Source organism: Gopherus flavomarginatus, chromosome 6 (genome assembly GCF_025201925.1).
Source record: "Gopherus flavomarginatus isolate rGopFla2 chromosome 6, rGopFla2.mat.asm, whole genome shotgun sequence".
Taxonomy (NCBI): domain Eukaryota; kingdom Metazoa; phylum Chordata; order Testudines; family Testudinidae; genus Gopherus; species Gopherus flavomarginatus.
Window position 1 is genome coordinate 131,004,219 of NC_066622.1, and position 25,552 is coordinate 131,029,770.

Below are 25,552 nucleotides of genomic sequence, written 5' to 3' on the forward strand. Positions count from 1 at the left end.
CATTCTGCTAGATGCTCTATGCACACAAGCACACATATATAGTACGAAACAGTCTCTGCCTCAAAGAGCTTACAATCTTCTATCAACAAGGTCCAATTCAAGATCAGCAATTCTGATTTACCAGAGAATTTTTGGGAAAGCCCAAGTCTCATTCCTGACTGAGGGCATATCTACACTGCAATCATGGGGTCTGGTTGCTTGAGCAGACATACCCAAACTAGCTTTAATCCAGCTAGCTCTGGTGACAGACTAGTGAAGCCACAGTGGGCTTCAGCATGAACTGTAGAAGCCCACATGGGACTCTGGGTAATTACTCAGCTGGCTAGCCCATGCTGCCAGGGCTTCAGTGCTCTAGGACCTGAACTAGGCAGATTAAGGCTAGCTTAGGTATGTCTACTCGAGCTGAAATCACACTCCATGGTGGCAGTCTAGACATTCCCTGAGTGACAGGATCTCCCTTTGAAACTGACATTGGAACCGAGCAGAAGCTTGCACTTTGGTGGCAGGACAGAGCTGGGGCTGTGTTGCTGTGCTATTTTGGTTTCATGAGCCACTCTCTACCCCTTGATAATTGTTTTGTTTTGTTAAAAGCCGATGAACAGGTTGTCACTGCCAACATTTCAGGATAATATGATGCTGTATATTCCTTTTAGCAGGCACAGTCACTATAGAGATATATTAAAATAGCCCTATGTGTGATGCTTTTGGAAAGATGCAACTTGAAACCATGCAAAACTCAGAAAGGTTTGAGTCTTGTCACGAATGCAGACTGTGTTAATTGAAAAGTTATGAAGGTTCATGAACTTGTCGAGCAAACCTGGGCAGATGGATAGCTTTATATTCTCCACTCCCGTGAACTCTGTAATTATGTGTGGTTGCGACTAGAAATGGGCCCACCTGAGCTTTGATGTAGCTCAGAACCCGAACTCAGATCTGTATCTAAATTCCATAACTAGGTAAAAAACTTTCTACCAATTCAAGCATTCAGGCAACAATCACTATTTTAAAACTTCAATAGTCAACATTCATTTAAACAAAGATTTTGTGAAATTCTTTTTTTGTTATAGCTATTAGCAGATGGTATACAGAGAATGTACAGGGCTTGATGGATTTCCCTCTCCTACTATTTTGAGGATAAAGTCAGCCAATGAGGATGAAAAATACCTGTTCTGTCACGCATGCCAAATCCATACCCTACAGTTTAAAGAAACAGCTGTGCACTGTTGATTAGGTATGGTTTTCAGCAGCATTTTCAATCAACTTTCTTTACAATCCATTTCTACATGTAATTAACCCATAGAGCTGGTCAAATACCATGAAAAATTTGTTGAATAAATTATTTGAGGCATACCTGTGAAATACATCAAACAGTACTAGCCAAATGCTATTTCACCAGCCTTAAACACTTTTCTTGTATGTTTATTACATCTCTTTTCATTTCTTAGCTTTACTATATACTTTCTCCATCCTTCCCATAATTGATCACGAGGACTCTCTCCCTTAAGTTTTTTCAGCATTGCTCTCCTCTCTCCGACAGCTGATCAGAAACAGAAATTTCATCCCCCCCTGGATGAGGAACTGAGCCAGCCAGAGGACTTGGGTAAGATCAGACATTTACAACAGTTTTCTACCACTCTTGGAACCTGCAGAGGGCCAGAGTTAGCAGACCCTGAATGTGTTAACCTAGGGCTGGAGTGTCTATACTCATTTGTAACCCCAGGTTAGGGACTGTTGATCTCTGAGTCCCAACCTGGGGCTCCAGCATCTACACTGCATTATGTAGGACCGAGTCCAACCAGACTTCCTAGCGCCCTCCAAAAAAGTGGCTGCTTTAGACTTTTATTTGTGTTGCAGGGTGGGAAAATCTGATTGTCTACTGAACTTCACTGTCCAGAGGACAAAGAAAGTCCGCCTGTGGAATTGTGGGATACTTTTGGCAGACTCCCAGAGCAGGAGTCCAGTGGAGCTGCATCTACGCTGAAAAGCAATAGGGTTTGAACCCTGGTCTTGACTTGACTCAGGCTTGGACCTTCAACCTCCGTTGGGTCCTGGGCCTCTGTGTCCAAGCTCTGGGTTAGTGCAATTGGTACGTAGGTGGAAAGGGGGGCGTAGGCTTGCACTTGAGTTTGAACCCTGGGCTTACACTGCAGTGCAAATGTATCCCCCAGCTCAAATAATGCAAAACAGAAAAACTCTCTGAGAGATACATCTGGCTCAAGTCAACATCATAGCTCAAATGAATGGCTTGGAAGAAGGAGAGAAAGAGGGCTTACAAGCAGCCAACTTGGGTTACCCACCTCTGATGGTGCTGTAGAATTTATGCCCTGAAAAGAGATGGAGTTATCCAGACCTAATACAAGCCTTTGAGATGCGGTTTGGAGCTAGCCATTAATTTAAGTTGGCCATGGCACAGCTACAGATCTAGAAGGAGAGGGAAAGAAGAAACTCGATCTGAACTGGCAGAAAACCTGTATTCCTGGCCTATCTGGATACAACTGAGGCCTTCCAGGATAGACTGGCAATGAACCAATCTACAGCTGCTCAGCTGGACTTGCAGATCGAGATCAGCAAAAGGAGGCCAAAGACACACCGAGGGGCTGTGGAAATTGCTACAGAACTTGAATTTTTTTCAGGCAGCAGTTCACCAGAAGAGGAAGCAGCTGCGAGTGAGGAAGATGGAAGATGATCACCATGAGCCCTGTAAATTACAGCTCTGTCTCTGATATGTATGATGAAAGAAAGGATTCAAACCTGGCTCATGACCATATGGAACGACTGCAACAAATGATAAATTTGGTTTGTAAAAGAAGGAAATGGGCAATAATGCAAAAATGAATGGAAACAGTTCAGTTAAATGCTGGGACTGGGACAAAACTGGATTGTTATCAATGTAAGGTGGGCCAAGACAGCCTATTGCAAATAGTGAAAGCCTCTTTCCCAGCTCAGAAAACAGGGGGACACCAAGCTGAAGAGGCAGTGCTTGGAGGTACAAGGATCACCCCCCCACACTTTTTGTTTATATTTGGGCAAACAACAATAATGGGAGTTTGGCTATTGAGTGTGTAATAGGATCTGTGATGTGCGTAGGGATAACTGACATGGACTAGATGATCACAGTGGGACCTTCTGACCTTAGAGTCTATGAATCTATCAAACTGAAAGCACACTAATGTTGTGCCAATATTTTAAAAAGGTAAACAGGATGAGCCAAGTAATTATAGACCTGTCAGCTTGACATCAAACCCTGGAAAAATAATGAACAGTTGACTCAAGTAATAAAGTGATAAAGAAGGGTAATATAGTTAATGCCACTCAATATAGATTTATGGAAAATAGATCCTGTCAGATTAACTTGATATCTTTTTGTGATGAGATCACAAATTTGGTTGATAAAAGACTATGGTGCTGATGTAATCTACTCAGACTCCTGAAAGGGATTTGACTTGGTACCATATGGCATTTTGTTTAAAAAAACTAGAATGATACAAAATTACCATGGCACACATTAAAGGGATTAAAAACTAGCTAATTGACAGATCTCAAAATATAATTATAAATTGAGAATCATCATCAAGAGGGTGTGTTTCTAGTGGGGTCCTGCAGGGATCAGTTCTTGGCCTTACACTATGGTAACATTTTTATCAGTGACCTGGAAGAAAATAAAATCATCACTGATAAAGTTTGCAGATGGCGCAAGGATTGGGGGAGTGATAAATAATGAAGAGGACAAGTCACTCATACAGAGTGACCTGCATGGCTTGGTAAACCAAGTGCAAGCAAACAATGTACATTTTAATAGGGCCAAATGTAAAGCTGTACATCTATGCTCAAAGAAAGTAAGCCGGCCATACTTGCAGGAATGGGGAGGTCTATTCTGGGAAGCAGTGATTCACTTGGAGGGTATGTTAGATATTCAGCTGAACATGAGCTTGCAGTGCAATGCTCTGGCCAAAAGGGGCTCACACGACACTTAGATGCATAAACAGAGGAATCTTGAGTAGTAATAGGAAGGTGATATTACCTTTGTATTTGGCACAAGTGTGACTTCTGCTGGAACACTGTGTTCAATTCTGGTGTTTACAATTCAAGAAGGATGTTGATAATTGGAGAGGGGTCAGAGAAAAGCCATGAGAATGATTAAAAGAAAACATGGGATGGGTGAAACACTTTAAATAAGGTAAGAACTAACTCAAATCTTCATCCCAGACTCAAAGAGGACTCACAGAAGGTGAAGGTTAAGGGATGACTTGATCAGAGTCTATAAGTACCTACATACAGAACAAAACTTTGAAAATGATGTAACACGATCCAATGGCTAGAAGATGAAGCTAGACAAAATCAGACTGGAAATAAGGCACAAATTTAACAGTGAAAGTAATTAACCATTGGGACAACTTACCAAGGGTTGTGGTGGATTCTCCATCACTGATAACTTTTAAATCATGATTGGAAGATTTTTCTAAAAATATGCTCTAGTTCAAACAGGTATTAATTCAGGGAAGTCCTATGGTCTCGTTATACAGGAGGTCAGACAAGATGATCACAGTGGTCCCTTCTAGTTTTATCATCTATAAATCTCCGAACATCCATGGCACGAGAAAAACGAGAGCACAGAAGAATAATGACCATATTAAAACAAACAGGGCGATGTTTCCGAAGGTGATAACTCAAAGCAAATAGGGGCGAGATGGGAACAGAGTCAGCTTGGGTTTCCAAGATGCTTTTGACGCCATAATACTCAGTAGACTAGCGCATAACAAGCTGAACAGAAAAACACATTTGGATCTTATTTATTATTTCTATTGCAGCAGCACCCAAAGTGAACCTTTGACTTCCCTATTTTTCACCCGAGCTTTTCTATATTTCAACTCCCATCTCTTTATATTTTTATCATTATTATTATTAGCCCTTTTAAATTTAAAAATCAGTTTCAACTTTAGCTTTTGTTTGTATTTAACCCTTGCAATTTTTTATCCATATGGATAAAAGTTCAGGTGACTCGGGTGAGACTCGGGTGAGACAGGGAAATATTTTTGGCATGTGAGAGAAACAATGATGAATGGAGGGAAGAGTTACAACCTGAAATCATGGAAGGGTGAACAGGGATGTGAACTTGCTGAAACATTACTAATGGCACTAGCTCAAGCAAGTAGCACAGAAAGTTTAACTAACAGAAAACTAGTCCTATAGAGCACATGTTCCCAAACTGGGGGCTGTAACCATTGGGGGCGGTGACTAAACAGGTATCAGGGACTTGCACCCATCCTGCCTTTCCCATATTGCTAAATAAGAGGGTGTCCCAGTGTGGGGAAGGTTGAACACCACTGCTAGAAAGTACTTTATCAGAAGGATTACATGTTGCATGTTACATGTTGCTTGTAGGGATGGGTGAAACATTTTGAATAAGATAAGAACTAACTCAGATTTTCATCCCAAGATCAAACTGGACCTGAGCCTCTTTGGGGTTTGAAAATATTCAGAAAACCATTCTCCTGATTCATCCACTCCAGGTTTTATCTGGGGCACACAACAAAAATAATCATAAATGTGTAAAAAAGTCCCGACTCAACCAAGACCAGAAACATGTAGGAGGTACAGGCAAATCTGAATAAAGAGCTGAAGTTTTAGTTGCTTATCCAAAAGGGACCTTAAAATTAGTTCACTGTTGATTTGAGTAAGTGTAGTCTGTTTCTGCAATTAAATCAAGGAAGAAGATATTATTTGCCTTATATACTCACTTTTACTCCAGATGGAGGGGAAGAAAATGTAGGACCTGGCTGACCAAAGGCTCTTGTTGACACAGTGGTATAAGATGAGCCAGCATTCGATGAGTAATCTAAATAATGGATTGCACACACACAGTGAAAACCTTGTATTAACTATATGTATGTGTCTAATTTTAAAAGACTGCTTCTAAATACATCAGAATTATTATTCACGCTTCCGCACAGAACTACAGATTGCGGTACTACAGCAAAAAACACGAATGAAAGGAAAAACAAATTCATACTTTAAGGTACAATCTCGCTTTCTTGGCTTTAGTTCTTCCATAAACTCCTAGCAGAGAAAGCTTAAAAAGGGACTGCTTAGGATGAAAATTTACAAAAAAAAAAAAGGTGTTCATTATAAAATTACTTTCTTTTTCATTTTAATTTGCATACTCATTATTAATGAATACTTAAACAACTCACCTTCGATGCCAGAAGGGTTGAAAACTGATGTGTTATTTGCAGATGAATGCAAAGCTGCCTCTGCTGAACTTAACACACACCGGATGCCAGTGCTTTAAAGGGAAAAGAGAGCTTTACTTCAAGAAGCAGGAACATAACAAACACAATATGTCAACATTTCGGAGGCCCAGATTCAACTCTGGTATAAATCTATTGAAGTTAGTGATGTTACACCAGCATGAATTTGGCACAAGATCTCTGAAACAGTACTTACTTTTCTGAGAAAACCATACATTTTTGGATGTGAAGATTTCCTTTAATGTGCTGATCCCAGTCCTATGTTGAAATAAACAGGACATGACTGATAAATGTACAATAGAGGCTGTTTTTGAAATCGGCTTATTTCATATACTAGTAGTTTCATTTAACTTTATAGTTCATGGAAAAACCTGGCAAGAGAATCTGAGGTGTGATTCATGAGGTAAGTAAGAATAAAAAGGCTTACTGTATAAGAAGGGTACTAAATGGAATGATTCTAGTTCTACATGGACTTTCATTCCATGCTTACATCAATTCACAGCTTGTAAGTAAGATACTATAAATGGATGTTAAAAAGACTCCAGCTCCTGAAAATCGTCTATGCATGACTTTTCTCAAGCAATTAAGTTTATGAGTATTAAATCAGTTAAGTTAATATAGCTGAAGGCCTCATCCTTCAAGATGCTCAGTACCATCAAATTCCATTAGTGTCCATAAATTCTGAAGGTTCTCAGCACCTTGGAGAACTGTGACCCTGCTCATAAAAATGTTCTGTTTTTGTTCCAGCATGAAACAAAAGCAAATGTAAAGACTTCAAAAGTTGCCTCAAAACAGAATTGATGTCCTCCAGTCAACTCTACAAATTATATCCTCAGTTACACCCAGGTAACTCCAGTCAAAGTTGATGGGGTTACACAAGTAGCATAACTTAGCTTGCAGCATCTTTATTACCAGTGATGATGCACAAGAACCCATCTTGACTCTCAGAGACTAGTTAGAGTTTGCGGGACTGGTATTTAAAAGCCAACATAGTCATTTTTACTTGTGAAGTAAGCAAGTTTGATATGATATTAGTGACACAAGATGAACAGAGAACTCCACAGTATGAATTTAGTTGAATCACTCTGCAGAGTAGAATCACCCCTTAATGTGTTAGATAGAATCACTTACCTTTAGATCAAAGATCTTTCTGTCACATATTGTGCAGACGTGTGGGAAGTGAAGAGGAGCTATGCCGTGAAAGTCATTTAGTTCATGAGGCTGAAGTGATCTCACTGACAAATCAGATGTTTTTGTGGTCAACTCCTCATTCTGCCTCATTCGGGAACTACTGAAACTTGGTTTACTATTGTTAAGTCTGTGGAAAGGAAGTGTAGTCCCAGCAGCAAACTTTGTGTCAGGTGTCGGTTCTTCAGGGTTGTACAGTTCATTTCTTATTTCATACTGCTGACCTGTGGACGGCCACAAGTTGCCACTGACCATGAGGTCAGCCTTGTTCTGGCTGGAGAAATTAGGAGTGTTTTCCCACTGGCTATTTGCACCTGTGTTATGTACCACAGGGCCTACTTCTCCTTTCTGACTCACAGTGTGATGAGCACTCATCTGTGGCTCACCAGAAAAACCCAAAGATTGTATTCCTGTTGGATGTTGTCCTTTAGAATTGGGGCCATAGAAGTCTTTCTGAAATCCAGGCTGACTGTCTTGTTTTAGTTGGCTGGAAGGACCAAAATGACCTTCATACGGTACTCCTCCTGAGGAGGAGGAGCCTGAGTGAGACCCACTGGTCATGAAGTTGTGCTGATTGCCCTGGCCTGCATCAGCTGTGTATACTTGAGGGGCAGACACATTTTGTTTATTGTAGTCATAAAATCCTCCCGCAGCAGATGAGTGGCCTGTCTCATTGAGACTCATAACTACAGCTGGTTGGCTGGATGTCTGAGACATTACACCTCCAAAGGGGTGCATGACAATAGAATTTGGGTTTTGATTCTGTATGTTCCCAATAGGCCCCATGCTTCCTCCTGGTACCGCTAAAGCTGGATTCTGTGCTGTAAAAGGTATTCCACTAGATGGAAATCTAGTATTGGCGATCACAGGTCCTTGCTGAGGTCCTCCGGCATGCCCCTGGGGAGTGTTAATCATGGACGGATGTCTTAATTGATTAAACAGTGGCTGAGACATGGCCACTTTGGAGAGAACTTGATTCAGAACAGTTGCAGCTGCTGTGTTGCTGGTGACTGCTGTCTGAGCCAATTTTAGCCTGTGCAGGGTAAGCTGGGCTTGTAGCTGAGCGAGCTGAAGACTTGCGGGAGAAGGAAGCTGTGGATTTGGAGCGCTGACAGAGAATGGATTTTTGTCCAGAAGCTTGGCCGCACTGAAAAGGAACAGGAGATGGTTTCGTTAAATTAATCTAAAAGTTAACAGCAGCCCCTTCTTACCATAATGGGACCTGGGCTAAGAAGCTACATTTTCTAAACTTGTGGAGGGCGAGATGGTGGTTTATGACACAGCAGTAAGCCATCTCTCTTAAGTGTCTAGTGCCATATTCATTTCAATTAAAATGTCATTAGGGAGATCAGTGTTGCAAAGATGGGAAAAAAGCCACATGTTTATCTAGAGTCTGATCTACGGTTGCCAACTTTCTGATTGCAGAAAACTGAACACCCTTGCCCTGCCCATTGCCCCGCCCCTTCTCTGAGGCCCCACCCCCACTCACTCCATCCCCCTTCCTTCAGTCACTTGCTCTCACCCACTCTCGCTCACTTGCTCATTTTCACTGAGTGGGCGCGGGAGGGGGGTGAGGGCTCTGGCTGGAGGTGCAGGCTCTGGGGTGGGCCCATAAATGAGGGGTTCATGGTGCAGGAGGGGGCTCTGGGCTGGGGCAAAGGGTTGGGGTGCAGGGGGGCGGGTGAGGTCTCTGGCTTGGAGTGCGGGCTCTGATGAGTAAATAAGGACTGTCCCTATGTTACAGATGGGAAAACTGTGGCAGGAAAGTCAAGTGGCCCACCAAAGTCAGGAGGGAAAGCTACAGTCAGAGCCAGGATGAATGGATGATCAGACAACTCCTCTCCCTTGAAATAGCTGAGCTGTCCCAGGAGTCTGTCTCTCTCTCTCTCTCTCTCTCTCTCTCTCTCTCTCTCACACACACACACACACACACACTTCTGTGAAGTCTGCAAATTTTAATCGCAAGGGATGAAATAATTCTACAATCTCACCAGATCAAAATCAAGGTCTACGTGATTTTCACCCCAGCCAATGTTCGTCATATACCCTTGTTTAAATAACTTGAATGAGACTCCTAATGTGAGTACGCTTATGCATGTGCTTAACAGCTTGCAGGAGTAGGGCTTCAGTGGAGTGCTGTTATTCAGAGCTGGAATGCTTCACGATACAGGGAAGCCTTCAGGAGAGTTGTGGGGGTGGGAAAGGAGGATACTTGATTAACTTTAATTAGAAGGCTCATCCAAATGTAAGGGTGGTATGAAACAAAAGGCATAAAGGGAGCAGCCCAGAGAGAAGGTTGGAGGGAGAATATGTAGAGGGATGTTATGTTCCCGCACAGCTTAGCCACATGTAATAAAAATCCATAAAAAGAAAGCTAAATACCACGCTGAACAAAAGGCAATAGGGTGTTAATTGAATACTCACGTAAGGATATAAATTACACAAAAAAACCTCTACATTAAAATATTGTTAAAGTTGCAAAGTCAAGCACTCAAAAGTTAGGAAAGGTCAGAATTAAGATTGCTTGTAGAAATTTAACTCTGCCCCATTGTATATATGCATTATGATGCACTTTAGCTACACAATCGCTATTTTTATAAAGAACCACGGCTGCCTGGGATCAAGCAGGGGGAGAACTGAAAGCACAGGACAGTCTCACTGCTTTCAGTTCTTGTGCCCAGCACTAGAACGGCTCCCAATAGGAAGGAGAAGCAATTGCAGGAAAAGTCCTGCTCAGCTCCACAATGCTCAGTGCTCAGGATTTTCATGGGTGCACCACAAGGCTTCTCTCTGTCCCCATGGTAACCCTCCTGCTACATTTCACATCCTTCCTCTGAAACATGGAAGCACTAGAACTTTTCCCCAGACAGTTGTGTGAATTTTAAAACACTGGCCAAACAATGCATTTCCCCCTAAATTTGGAAAACAGCTGAACTGTATTTGCAGAAACGTTAAAACAAAACCACAAAACATCATCTCAGTCTATAATGACCATCCTGTGTGCTTCCAGGAAATATGCACGATCTCTGGATGAGACTGCTCGGTGGATGTGCATAATATGGCATCCTCTGGCCACACTCCCTCTATAAGCAGTGCAAGCCCCAATTTGGACAGAGCTGGGCCCTTAGGGTCAATAGACTTGGGCTGACAGAGCTCACACTGGCTCTCTAAACATTGTTATCTAGACAGTGCTTTGATGTGGCAGCTCAGGCTGGAGGTTGGGTTCTGAAGCCTAGGCATGGGGGTGGGCTTCAAAGTGCTGTCTCCTCAGCTTCAAAGTGTTGTCTACACAGCTATTTTTAGAGAGCTAGCTCTGATCGTGCTAACCCAAGCCTGTTGACCCAAGCTGAGAGGTTTGCTGCCAACTAGACATACCCTTACAGGCCCATAGCAGAGGAGTGGTTGCATCTATTTTCCACCTCTGTCATGTCACCCTCTTTTCCTTGCCAGGGGCTTCTGCTAACAAACACCACAGATAATCCAGGTGGGTGAGGTAATATCTTTTATTGGATCAACTTGTGTGGGTGAGAGAGACAAGCTCTCGAGAGAAAAGATCAGAGGTGTAGCCGTGTTAGTCTGGAACTGTAAAAACAGCAAAGAGTTCTGTGGCACCTTATAGACTAACATGAGCTTTCGTGAGTGAATACCCACTTCGTCTGCACGCATGCATCCAACAAGTGGGTATTCACCCACGAAAGCTCATGCTCCAATAAGTCTGTTAGTCTATAAGGTGCCACAGGACTCTTTGCTGTTTTTGAGAGAAAAGATATTACTTCACTGACTTTGTCTCTCTAATATCCTGGGACCAAGAGGGCTACAACAACACTGCATACCACAGATAATCAACACATTTCAAATGGCTGCTCATTCTTTCAACCACTACGCACAGTACTAAGCTGTTGAATAAGAGGAATCCTGTCCAAGACTCATTTTATCTGCACTATAAAAATCTATTAAGTTTTAATTTCAAGGCAAGAACTAACCATCAACTGCAATGCAACATTTGCTGTTAATAATTGGCTGATTTATAAAGTTGTAATTAATTTTGATGGCTTGTCAGTATGCGACATTTTAAAAACACAAATTAGTAAAACATCTGGTTAAATCTACAGTACAACTAAAAGAAAATAAATGGGTTTCATATTTAACATTAAATGTCCATTAGCAACTGCAGGGCACATCTGTTTATAGGGATATCAAACAGTATTTCATGATGCAGCAACAGAATTCGCTGTCAGTAGAATAAATGCATATCAGCAGACTTCAGCTCTCTAGTGTCTTTTGTTTTATCTTATAGTGGTTTTACTTTCCATTGCTCATTATCTGACCTGATTTGATGGTAGTGTTTCCTACAGATTCGTTTGCAAAAGGAAGTTACCAGGAAAGCATGGTCAAAATATGATGTACATACAAACAAACCCAATCCTGTGAGAGGCTAAGCACCCACAAATCCCAAGCGGATGTCAACAGGATATGAGGTTGCTCAGTACATTGCAAAATCAAGCCAATTAGCAAAACTGTATTGCTTTAGCATGCAATGCAGTGGTAGAAAACTAGCATACGTTGTTATTACCACCTGAAAATTAGACACACTATTATGCCTAATTACTTACTATGAAAGATATATTGTGTAGCTAGCATCTGGAATATCCTTATTTCTGTTATGCTATGTGGGATTCACTAAAATCAGAATTGTTTTTTCATTTCTTAGCTGCTAGTCCATCCTGTATACTGTAAAAGCAATAAAACTCTTTATAAAAATGCTTTATGAGCATAAAGATGCTTTGCCTAGTAGTTGGAAAATAAAAACTTGAAGGGTTTGTAGTTCCACTTATAATTCTTTGAGATTTTGGTGATCCAGATGAATACTATTTCTAACAGTTTAATCCCACAGTGCTGAAAGGACATACAATAGCACATACCCATCAGAGAAGCACAACAGCTGCAATGGCTTTGTAACGGCTCCTATTGGCCACATGGAACTAGTTCTCCGGGGAGGCGGTAAAACCATTTGTCTCACATGTTATCAAACTATGCCCCAAAAGCACTGGGTACTCGATGTGCCATAAATATAGCAGTTAACTGCTAACAGTGCCCCACAGAAGATTCTACACCATAATGCCCTGTTATAGCAATTCTCTATCCGTGGGCTGCATGACATTTCAAGGTACTCCGTGGAGCTTGCTTTTGTCAAATACTTGTGAAGTATTTGTCCATTTTAAAGCTGGACAGGAGGGGAGACACAAGTGGACAGCAGAGATCGCTGCCTGGTGTTGCTCTAAGCAGCAACCTCCACTCTCCCTCCCCTTGTGGGGCCACAGATCAGGGGGAGGGTCCCAGAGCTGAGGCTGCTGCCTGAGCCCAAATGTCTACCCTGCAATTTTATAGCCCTGCAGCCTGAGCCACATGACCTGGGCCAGCCAGGGGTGTTTTATTGTAGTGTAGACACACCCTCTGTGTCTGTCTGCAGAGCTGGAGCAGAGAGAAGCCTGAGTGAGATTAAGTCGCCAATCAGCAGCAGCTGCTGCCATCCCTACCTAACACTGTTAGCAAGTGAAAACATGAAGGAAGGTGCAGGGGAGGGACATGGATTGCAAGTTCATTCGGACATCGGCATTTCTAGACTTCGGAATGCTTCATGTTGCAACCTTAAAGTTCTTTTAACAAAGTTCCCTCCTCCCCTCTGCCCTGCTGAGTTCCTACCCCCTCGCCTTCCTTAACGGGATATTTTTAAATGCAGCCAAGCACTGTAGCTAGAACTGGGAAGGTGAGGCACTTGCATCCGGGCTGGGAGGAGGCTGTAGATTAGGAGGCTGAGAGCAGCTGTGTCTCAGACAGGATCTCTGTATTTAAAGAGCAGTTCATGGTAGGAAAAAGTTTGAGAACTTGTGCTCCCCTATGTAATATGGGACCTAGGAGAGGTTATGGGACCTGAAAAATGTATATATAATCATTTTAAATGTTGTTTCTCTATTTCTACAATCTGAGCAAAATATTTACATTTATGACTAGTTCTTGCCAGCACAATTTTGCAGTCAACTCCGAGGCACAGATTTAACCAAATATTGAAGATTTTATAAATTGTATAAAGATTTTGCTCAGCAAAGATATTTTTGATTAGTAATGCACCCTATTTGCACACACACACATGGACAAAACAATCCATCTCCTACACGTTATTTGTTGCTGCCAGTATTGCCAAACTTAATTGTTCAAAAATCATGAGATTGGAGATGAAAAACTAATAGTTTTGGGGATTCTTTTTATTTCCCTTCTGATTTTTAACATCTGGGGTATGCAGGTCACATTTTCCATTTTTTTCCCTACAACTATGAGGGCTAGAAATCTTTAAAGGAAAAAAAACCAGAACAATCCCCAAACCAAAAAAATGAAAGCTCTGATTCTCACATACACATTCATATGACTCCAGGAGCTGAGGCTTTAAGAAACACACCAAATATCATGAGATTCACAATAAAATTGCAAAAGCCGGCACAACTCGATTGCTACTATTTATTTCAACCAATCTGTTATCTCTGTAATCTTTAGCGTCCGGGAACAGACAGTATCACAGAGTTGTCTGTAGTTAGTATCTGAACACCTGGATTAGTTGAATAACCCCATCTCTGAGAGAGATGAAAAGGCTAAATAGAAAACATCCTTTAGAAGATTCGAAGAATATGTTGATTGCTTATTCAAAGCCAAAATTGTTCATAAAGTGCGGTTTAGTAAATTACCTTTCTATTCTATTTTGAATTACACTTGTGGAGTGATTTATTTGGATTATGCTTGCTCATGCATATATTTGGACTGTTGCACCTGGTGTGAGATTAAATAGGGTAGGCAAATGTACTGTGCTTCAGAGGTGTGCAAAATTTAATGTTTTGTGGAATTCCGTATGAAAATTTATTGTCTTCTTTAATTATGCATATGAATCTGGCATTACATGTAATTTTGTTGAGATGACATTTTTTCATTGGAACATTGAGAAAACATGAATTTGTGAAAATTTCCAAGGTAAAAACTGTTTTCATTTTTATAATATAATTTAAAAATGTGCCAATTTCAGCAAAGTTTTCTGAAAATAATGATCCAGTTTAGTGCATAAAAATAAACGAAAACAACTTGAAATTCAGGAGTATGCTAAATATATTTCTATTTTTGATTCTGCACTACTCTACAGTTATGATAATTTATGACAGCTGTGTATGCAAGAGTATGATATTTTTGGTAAATTACAACTTTTGCCTGAATCAATTTTTTCTAACACAGCAAGCAAACTTGCTGTAACTCTTCATTGAGGACTATGTACATGGTGAGTTTGATGACTTTAAAAAAGCCATTTTTGAGTTATCTGAACACAAAACATTATATTCTGTTAAAAGTAAAAAAACATATCTTCTCCTCAATGCTTCATTAGTTCCAAAACAGCTGGACTAATGTTTCTAAACTTTTTAAAAAAATATTCACCATTTAGCTGATGGAGCAAACCAAAAAAAATAAAATAAATCCAACCCCATATTATATATAAAGAGCTAACAAAAATCAATACGGTCTTAGGGCCAAACCTTGCCTTTAAATAAATGTGCACAACTTTAGCAATCTTCCATGAGCACTTTGGGCACATGAGGGCAAAATCTGTCCCCTAGAATTAAAAGAGCTCCACAACCATACCTATAACAGTGCTGTGATTAGGGTCACAAGTACAGCGATGATAAATCCAAGAAATATAAAACAGATTAACTAGTAAAATCAAGGTTTATATTCTTTTGTTCTTCTAACCCTCCCCAAAAATGTAGGGTTCAAATTCATTGTTAAATAAGCTCACCACTTACGTCAATAAGGATACGTGCTTTGGTGGAAAAGCATATGGGGAAACATTTTTCTTCCATCTGAATTATACTCCAGGACCCTTTTTTCCTCCAGAGCTCTACAATAATATTTTCTTTGGTTTTTGCAGGAGGATTTTCTGGGTCAGAAGATTTTTGGACATCTGCAGAAGGGAGAGAAGGGAACTCCACCTTTATTATTTAGGTTCTGAAATCCTATGCAGCAGAAGGTTTCTTGCTGAGCTTTGGTCACAGTAAAATCAGCTAATTATAGGGGCACTGAAAATCTGACCTGCTTTAATGCATTTAAATGATGGGGCCATAAATCCTTCAGAATCCAAATTCTATATTAAAAGCCCAACATTATGTTACTGAGAACTTAAAAGAAAACATTAGCCAATGCTTACATGGGACCTAGACAGAACAGTCATGTGTGTTTGGCACTGGGAGCGGTACCCTTATCCAGCCTATTACACAAAGCTAACCATTCAGTGGAGAATAGAACGCAAATACTCACTATTTAATCACACAGCTGTAATGGCTGGGATTTTCAAAGCTGTCTAAGGGAGTGAGATGCCCGACTCCCACAGCAAGCTCTTTAGCCTCCCAGGTTCTATCCTCCACATGGTTTCTGTTTATATGCATCAACAGTTCTTTACACTTATAGTTGTAAGACAAAAAGTTGCGTCTCATCTAATGCTGCTGAGATATTTCTTATTAACCAGTCCAGTTTATGCTGCACAGGTCTGGGAGTGGCTTATCGGGGAGAACAGACCTTGCAGAAATCAACTAAATGTTTTGTTTTCTTTAAAGAGAGTTCTGTTCAATTTGACTGGCTCAAACCATGAAGCTACTGTCATGGATCACAAGCCAGGGCAGTAGCATAAAAACAACAAAGCAAGGGGTGTGGCATTCAGAGTGCGTCACTATTTTGTTCCCTCATGTTTGATTTACATTCACATTGATGCCAGCACCTTCAGTTTTGCTCAGAAAATGTTCTGTGTTATATGGCATCTGTTTGCGGTGCAATTTCCAGGTACTGTAATAACTGGCTTTTCTTTATAACTCTCTCATGTAACACCCTTCTTCCATTTGAGTCAGAGAAGTTAGAGATGGAAAAGATACTGTTTAGGCAAAGCCAGCCCCTTGTAAGTACAGGATATAGTGTCTCTGATAGAGAATGTGTCAGATATAGAACAGATACTCCATTTACTCTTGAATACTGAAGTGACGTTCATTGTACCACTTTGTACCATTTTTCTCAAAGCAGTGTTGCATGTACTGTCATAGTGTTCAAGGACTACTTTGTAAATATGGATTAATAATATGTAATAATCATACCAATTCCCCCTATTCTGAGAGACTGGCTCTCATCATCTGTGATGCAGGTTCAGGGACACTCATACCATGGGGCTGCATCCCTGACCATCTTGGCTAATAGCCATTGATGGACTTATCCTCCATGAACTGATCTAATTCTTTTTTGAATCCTGTTATAGTTTTGACCTTCACAACATCGCCTGGCAAAGAGTTCCACAGGTTGACTGTGTGTTGTGTGAAGAAATACTTCCTCTGGTGGCAAGAGACCATTCAGAGTTGCACTGCAGAGAGCGGAACACTTCTCTGAGTACATAGTTTTGTTTTACAAGACAAGACGGATACAGAAGATGGAGGGGTTGAACCCTCCAGTGACATTAAACCTGGAAGCTAAGAATTTAGCTCAGGCATGGAAGAACTGGAAAGAGGAATTTAATCTCTATGTCGATATCGCTAGGGCAGATAAAGCGGAGGCTGTGAAAGTCAAACTGTTTTGTTATCTGATTAGAGAAAGGAGGAGAAGGGTAAGTGAGATTCTGTGGGCAGAATTTCCCCAAGCTCAATGCACTGTAGAAGCAATAATGGTCTGGTTTTGATAGTCACTGTAACCCCTATAAAAATGAAATGGTGGAAAGATACAGTTTCTTTAGTTGGAATCAAGCAATTGGGGAGGGTAGAGATAAGCATAGCAGCAGTTTAAAAGTGCTAGCAGCCTGCTGTAACTTTGGAAATATTAAAGACTCGCTGATAAGAGATCGGATAGTGTGTGGGATACAAAACTCACAAGTACTAGAGCGGTTCTGGAGGGAAGCTGACTTAACTGTAGAGAAAAGCTTGGAGATATGCAGGGCTGCAGAACTGTCCAAGGAGAGGATTAGAACCCTGGAAGGACAGTCAGCAGAAACTACACTGCAGTACATAAGAAACAGAAATCAAAATCAGATATGTATCAGAGGGGTAGCCGTGTTAGTCTGGATCTGCAAAAGCAGCAAAGAATCCTGTAGCACCTTATAGACTAACAGACATTTTGGAGCATGAGCTTTCGTGGGTGAATACCCACTTCGTCGGATGCAAAATCAGATCCAACATCAATAGATGACAATGGTACAGACACATGCATGTATTTTAGGAGAAAACATGTAAGACAGAAAGAGAAGTGCCTGGTTTATGGGGAAAAAATGCCATATCTGTGACAAATTTAATCATTTTGCAGCCAAGTGTTTGTCCAGAGAGAAGAAAAACAAATCCAAGCTACATACAATAACTGAAGAGAGCAACAGTGGTCATGAGGACATTATGTGGTTGACCCAACAGCTGTTAAACACAGTGCAAGGGGACCCTAGTGAGCATTAGAAACAGTTGTATGCAGCCATGTTATTTGGGAGGAAAGTGATACTGTTTCAATTAGATTGTGGAGCAAGTTGTAACATTATCCCGACCAATCTGGTGAATCCAGACATATGTTGGAAGAGACTAACCAGCTGTTAACAATGTACAACCTTACCACTTTAAAGCCCATGGAGAAACATAAAATTAAATTAAGAAATCCAAGGAACACAAAGAAATACAGACTGGATTTTGTGATCATAGATGACGAGAAAGCAGTACCACTTCTGGACAGCAAGGCCACTGAAGCTATTAACTGGATAAAAGCACAGCTCCAGAACATAAAGAAAGGGATATTGGGGGGACTGAAGATAAGTTGGATGGTATTACCTGGGACCAGGAGATGATACAGAGGGAGTATAGACATGCGTTTCAGGGAGGTGGATGGCTAGATGGTGTTTATAAAATAGAGATGAACACCAGTGAGAAGCCAGCTAAAATGCTAAAAAAACCAAGAGTACCTATTGCATTACTACAGCCACTGAAAGACAAACTGCAGAACCTACAGAATTGTGGAATTATACAGCCCGTAAAGAAGAGCACAGACAGGATAAGCAGTTTTATGGTGGTAAAGACATACAGAAGACTGAGAATATGCATAGACCCACAGCCTTCAAACCAAATTTTAGAATGGAACCACTTCCCTCTGACTACAATTGGGGACCTATTACCAGATCTGTCTAAAGTGAGACTTTTTCAAACATGTAATGTAAAAATGGATTCTGGCACATCGAACTGGATGAAGAATCATGTTACTTGACAACCTTCGCAGCTCAGTTTGGGAGATACCAATGATTAAGGACGCCAGTGGAAATCAGTCCTGCACCACAGGTGTTGCATAGCAGATTGACCCAAGCATTGGAGGGCCTGATGGGAGTCCACACAACAGCAGATGATGTTCAGACAGTGGCAGAGGGTGATAACTCAGAACAAGTACAATGAGATGACAACTACAAATTACTACATTTATAACAGAGATGCAAAGAAAATAATACAAAATTGAACTTAGACAACCTCAGGATGAGAGTAACCAACATTTGACATTTGCTGATCTCCAAAGGCCTGAAAGTAGACCCAGAGAAAGTGAGGGTAATTAGAGAAATGTCAAGATTCAGCAGTATTAAAGGAGTCCATAGATTCCTGGGAATAGTCACATATTTAGCACAGTGTTGCAGCCATCTGTTTGAGAGTTGCAAGATCCTGAGGCAGCTGACACACTGAGAACCCTTACAGGAGTGGATGGACCAACACAAACAAGCATTTTGGAAAGGAAAAGAGATGATTGGGAAGGCTCCCATTTTGAAATATTACAATACAGGGGAACCTCGGATTCTGCAATGTGATGCATCCAAGCTACCATGCTGCAAGGGGACAGCCTGTTGCGTTCGCAAACACAGCACTGTTCGTGACAGAGAATACCTGTGCTCAAATTGAAAAAGAGTTGTTACCAATACTCTTGGGAATTGACAAGTTTCACCAATGCACTTACGGTCGCACTGCGGACATACAATCTGACTATAAATCTCTCAAGTGCACTTGGTGTTGGGAGACACGTTGATCCATACATATGTACCAGAACCCAGCAAAGAAGTATCCATAGAGGCTGAGGTGGAAACAATAAATATGGTACTTATCTATCTTCAACGAAAGGTGGCAAGAGATACAGAAAAGTACCGAGCAAGATAGAATACTTCAGACATTGAAACTCATGATCCTATAAGGATGGCCAATGACAAAAGACCAAGTACCTGACAGGGATAACACCATTCCTTCTGATAAGAGACAAATTGTGTATACAGAATGGCTTTATATTTTGAGGGAGAAAAACCAGTTATTCCAGCAGCTTTTAGGAATGAGATTATGCACAAAGTTCATTTGTCACATTTGGGAATTGAAGGTTGCTTCTATGATCATTTTAGACTACTTTTCTAATTTCTGGGAGATAGTCTATTTACCAAACACAGGGATCTAGAACTGTCATATGGAATATAAAAGCAGACTTTGCATGGTGTATGATACCGGACATTATGGGTGCTGATAACGAACCACGGTTTGTTTGAGTAGAGTTCTGGAATTTCAGTAAGGACTAGGGATTTTGATCATATAACATCTTCACCAGGGCATCCTGAAAGCAATGACAAAATGGAATCAGCAGTAAAAAGTGCTAAAACTGTTGAAAAAAATGAAAACTGCTGAGGCTGACTCATATGTAGCACTACTAGATCACAGAAATACTCCCTCGCAAGGCCTAAATTGAAGTCTAGCCCAAAGACTGATGCACTCTAGAACTAAGACACTCTTGCTGAGGAGCAGAAGGTTGTACTCAGGTGCTTCACTTGCTGAGCTGCAGAGAAACCAACAAAAAAGACCAGTGTTTTACCACAGCAGATCCATGAGAGATCAGCCATATCTGGAGCCAGGTGACAAAATGCATATGTAATCATTAACAAAACAGGATTTGTTCTAGCACAAAGCCACTGTGTTTCAACCAGGAAACCAAAGATCATATCAATGGCAAAAGGGCAATGGACAGAGAGTGAGGTGAAAGCATATGCACCCCAGGAAAATAAAGGAACCCTGGACAACATGTTTTAGGGTTCTAGAGCAGGAGAATCCTGAGCTAGAGTTGTTCAAAGTAGACAATGTCCAGGGCATACCAGAGGAAAGACAGGAGGAAGAAGGTGTTTCAATGGAGACCCCAGCAACACCAAGCCTAGAGACTGGAGGAAGAAAGCACCGGGGATCACCAGTGAACCATACTGTACTAGAGGAGGGTGGATTGTAAACAGACCTGCTCATCTGAGGGATTTTGTATGATGGACTTCCATGTTGTACGGGTACATAGGCTAGACAAACTGATCAAGAGTGGTCAGCATCTGAAAGGAATATATGCATTTATGTTATCAGTTATTGCCGAGGTGTGTGACAGTTTTCTTGAAATGAGAGGGCATGTAGCAATATCAAAGTGCTAGCAGACACTTTCAGGCAGCGTACTGTCTCCTGAGGGGAATCATCTGGAAATGACAGCTCCTGGGGAACTATCTGAGAAGCCATGTTTTAAGCAGCCACAATAAAGCTGGAGCTTGTGAATTAACCCTGTGTCAGTGTTAGGTCCTCTGCGGCAGAAGGTCCAGACACAACTAAGTATAAAACAGGGGTGATGCCTCTCCCACAACCTCTCAAAACAGGCTCATAGTACTGAGTAGGGTTTTGTTTCTTTTAATGGCTCGCTTCCTACATCCCATCCCCAGAGGAAGACATGCTACTGCTTTCTGCGGGCTACGTCCAGTTCTGCTCCAGTTGGCTGTCAACGCCTCTTACTCAGAATGTCTCACCGCCGAGAGAGATTGGGTGCAGGGTGTGTGAAGAAGGGGTACCAAGGAGTGTTACCTCACCCCAACCCCATTGCAAAGGCAGGGTCCTCAGAGCTATGAGGCACAGGGTATGAGAGACACGAGCAAGAGTGTGCGGAGCAGAAAGGCTAGGAGGGGACAGAATGGCTGTGGGTACCTGGACGTGCAGAAGGATGTGGGAATGCTCTGGGGCAGGGCTTCTGTACAGAGCTAGGTGGGACTGAAAGAGTGGTGAGGTTCCGGGGAGACTGAAGAGCGACAGAGTGCTATTTGTAGGGGTAGGACAGAGCAAAAAAGTGTGGGGAGAGAGATCCTAGGAAGTGGGAATGGAGCCTGCGAAGGGGAGAGGACTATGGAAAAGCCTACCACAAGGTGGGACAGAGGAGGTCACCCGAGGCCCTGAAGGGAGAAGAAAAGAAGAGGAGGATCCAATGTGAGAGTGACATGGAAAGAAATAGATGGAGAAATCAGGAAAGAAAGGCCCAGGGGTGAACATGAAAAGGAAGGGGGAATAGCTAGGAGAGGAAAAGACAGAGACTGGGAGATGCCTATGGGATGAGGACAGGAACCCTAGGAAGGAGAGAGGTGCAGACCTGGAAAGTGCAAGAAGGATCAAAAAGGGAAGAAGGCCCCCAGGATAGAGATGGAGTGAGAGGGGAGAGACTGAGGAGGAGAGAAGATAATTAGCCAACTACCTGCATTGCCTACTGGACGCTTGCAAGAATGGATGCCAATGTCAGAGTCAGCATCTCCATCTTTAAGTCTCAGTGAGTATTCACAGCACATGTCCCAGACCCCCATCCCACCCCAACTAGTAACATTAAATAAAGAAGAGTAGCTGGACACTCCCGATCTAGCCATAGTTGAAAAACAAGCAGAAGCCTTTTAACAGAATACAACAAAAACTCTAATTAAAAAATCCCTTCAAGCCTCCTTTATGCCCCATAATGAAGCAAAAAATGGAAAAAACCCAATTTAAAAACATCCTTTGCAACTAGCACTTACTTCTAAGGACATTACCACAGTAATATCTGTAATAACTAAGTAAATATTTTAATATGGATCTTACATACTAATGTTAAACAACAAACAAATATTTCACTATATGCACCTAATAATACCTGAAAGCTTCTGGGCAATTTTTGTTGTATTTAAAAATGGAAGAAGACATGGTGTTGTAAGGGTGAATGATGCCTCATTTTACTAAATCATATTTATTACTAGTTTGCACTAATATTATGCTTTCCCCACAGAATCTAAAAGCTCTTTTGCAAAGTTACTGTCTCTATTTCACTACTACTTTTAGTGTCCAATGTGAGAAAATGAGGGGTCTGAATCTAAGCAGCCAAAAACTGAGGTGCACAGAAGTTGTGAATATGACTGAAAATTTAGACTGGAGTGACTTGCCCAAAGCAGCACAGTTAATCAACGCAGGAAAAAAGAGCCCAGCCTCTCATTCTCATTCTCCAACCACTAGACATTCTGTCTCCCTATTTATTTCTTCACATTTATATAATGTAGCTCTAGGCACCCATTCAGTAGTCTGGGTGCCTATCATAGGTAAACACACAAAATACAAAAGGACTGCTCACAGATGTAATTATCCCATCCTTCAAACCACTTACTCAATACAAAAGGAACAGGAGTACTTATGGCACCTTAGAGACTAACAAATTTATTTGAGCATAAGCTTTCGTGGGCTACAGCTCACTTCATCGGATGCATCCTCAATACACTGAGAAGAAAGAAGGAAACGGGATTTGCAACATGCCTGGCACATTTATAAATCCAGGCTCTGGCAGACAAAGAGTTTGTAATCTTGACAAACTGAAAATCTGTCTAACATTCAGGTATTGTATGCACCAAATGTGCAGAGAATTTGCCTGCTTTTCTAATATTTGTAAAAAATTTTTTTAAAAAAGACATATGATTAACCCAGTGTGTGACATTCTTTATAAACACTGTTAGTGTCTTAATTTGGCTCTCAGTATAAACATTGCTGCTTGGGGGAAAAAATAAAATATTACTATGGCTGATAAACAACCACGAGTTGGTAAATAGTCTAAATGATAAATTATATGTACAAAAGTCAATAAATGGCACGTTTAATGAGTCAAACCTACATGAGAATATTTGTCATAATTCATAATACTTCCAGTTTGTTAATAAACACTGCACAATTAATCCAATATTACTACAGCATCCAATAGCAATTTGGTATTGCATATATCTAGCTATATGGCTTTTGGACGTTGAAGTAATACTGGATTAATTATAAAGTGATACATATACACACACAGTATCTAGGTATATATAACATACTAATCAGCATGGTATGTGAACTTCTAAAGAGAAATATGAGAATAACTCCTCTCTATTACAAGCAGCTAATGCAGTGGTTCTCAAACTTTTGTACTGGTGACCCCTTTCACATAGCAAGCCTCTGAGCATGACCCTCCTTATAACTAAAAACACCTTTTTATATATTTAACACCATTATAAATGCTGGAGGCAAAGCAGGGTTTGGGGTGGAGGCTGAGAGCTTGCGACCCCTCATGTAATAACCTTGCAACCCACTGAGGGGTCCCGACTCCCAGTCTGAGAACCCCTGAGCTAATGGAATTTATTTTGTCCTTGTGACATACATTTGAAAGAATATGTGCCAACTCGAATAACAGGATGGGTCTATTTTTTGATATCTGAATTTCCGCAGTTTTCTTAACTGATGTTCGTATTACATAATTGCATATTTCGGTATTTTTTAAAGTATTCCTTGTATGTTGTATACTGAATATTTTAAAAATAGATACACATTATCATATATACTTATATATTCACACACATTATTTATACACATACACTATATACATATTAATCATGATAAACCCAGAACTGATCTGGCTGCCATTGAAATCAATTGCAAAACTCTTCGTGAATTCAGTGAGAACAGCATCAACCCTCATGTCTCTTTTTGGTTATGTTTACTTTAAAAACATAAGAATGCACTGAAGAATAGTCTTCTTTAAAGGTCTCTCAATGCAGATTTGATTATTAAGACACGATATCAATAAGATTTCCTGGGGGCAAAAGGAGACTCAATTTGGCCACAAGGCTTCACTCTCCGTTTTGTAGTTGTCTGTTATTCAGTTTTCTTAAAAGGATCCAAATTGCAAAGATAAGGCCTTCTTATATACAAGTCTTATGATATATATTTAATGTCTCTCATTTTTTTTAGCTTTAAAGAGCAGTTCATGTGAATCACAGCAGAGTTTAGATAGTATATCCTTTCATGCAGAAAATGCATTATATCAAGCAATAATTATCGGAAATCTTTGGCATACAGAATATTAATTTATTGTCTTGAATAATAAAATAAGTGTTATTCAATCAGTTTCCAAAACTAAACATTAAATAGAGTAGTGTTTAAATGCCTAAATCTTGAACACACACCAAATGCATTTTCGACAAAGGAGGCAATTTAATCTAAACTCTGTATTCCAAATTCTATATCATTTACCTTCTTAAGATTTTCCTTTATTTCTGCCTTCAGTGTTAGTTAGAAGTAACTGACAGTTAACATATTCAGAGCTCTCCATGGTAAAAGCAAATAGCGTATTATGTTGGAAAATCAGAAACTGTGTTGCTGAAAATATCTGATTCCACAGAATTGGACGGAGCAGCTGTGGAGCGAAAGAAAAAAAAGAAGTGATGATAACAGTGCTCAGTTTGTACCAGGACTTGCCGGGGCTGAGTCCCAGCATCTTTAGGATTGGCAGTTCATAGCCCTGGCACCTCTGGGCTTGCCACATCAGTTATGACAATAAAACAATTTCTTGAGCCCCAGCACCTGTGTTTTCATTACAAATTAAGCACTGTATGATATCAGACATCTCCTTCATCTAATGATTTTACTACATTACCATCTCTCAGAAAAACAAAACAAACAAAGCCCCAAACCCCCTACAGATATTAACTGAAACACTAAACCAACATGATAAAATTGTAAATTGAAAAGACAGTACTTTTTGTTTAAGTATATACTTATTTCCTGTGGGGTATTTTTTTGGGGTATGTTTTCCATATTTTTACTTGAAAATACACACTTCTCAATAGCTTTATGTTCATGAAAAAGGACAAGTCTTATTTAGTTCTGTTGGTAACAGTATTAAATTATTATACTTAATTCAGAATACATATTTGATACATCTTTTAATGACAAAACGTTTCTCAG

General features: G+C 40.6%; 1 protein-coding gene across 1 annotated transcript in view; it reads right to left on the bottom strand.

The window, feature by feature from the left end:
• The window catches only part of RBM20 (RNA binding motif protein 20), a 191,157-nt gene that overhangs the window by 30,261 nt on the left and 135,344 nt on the right, over nt 1-25,552 (bottom strand). Inside the window, exons 2-5 of the mRNA XM_050957981.1 lie at nt 7,380-8,583; nt 6,445-6,506; nt 6,192-6,283; nt 5,739-5,836 (exon numbers count right to left, since the gene is read on the bottom strand). Of these exons, the coding sequence (XP_050813938.1) occupies nt 5,739-5,836; nt 6,192-6,283; nt 6,445-6,506; nt 7,380-8,583 (1,456 nt within the window). The remainder of the gene's footprint in view (nt 1-5,738; nt 5,837-6,191; nt 6,284-6,444; nt 6,507-7,379; nt 8,584-25,552) is intronic.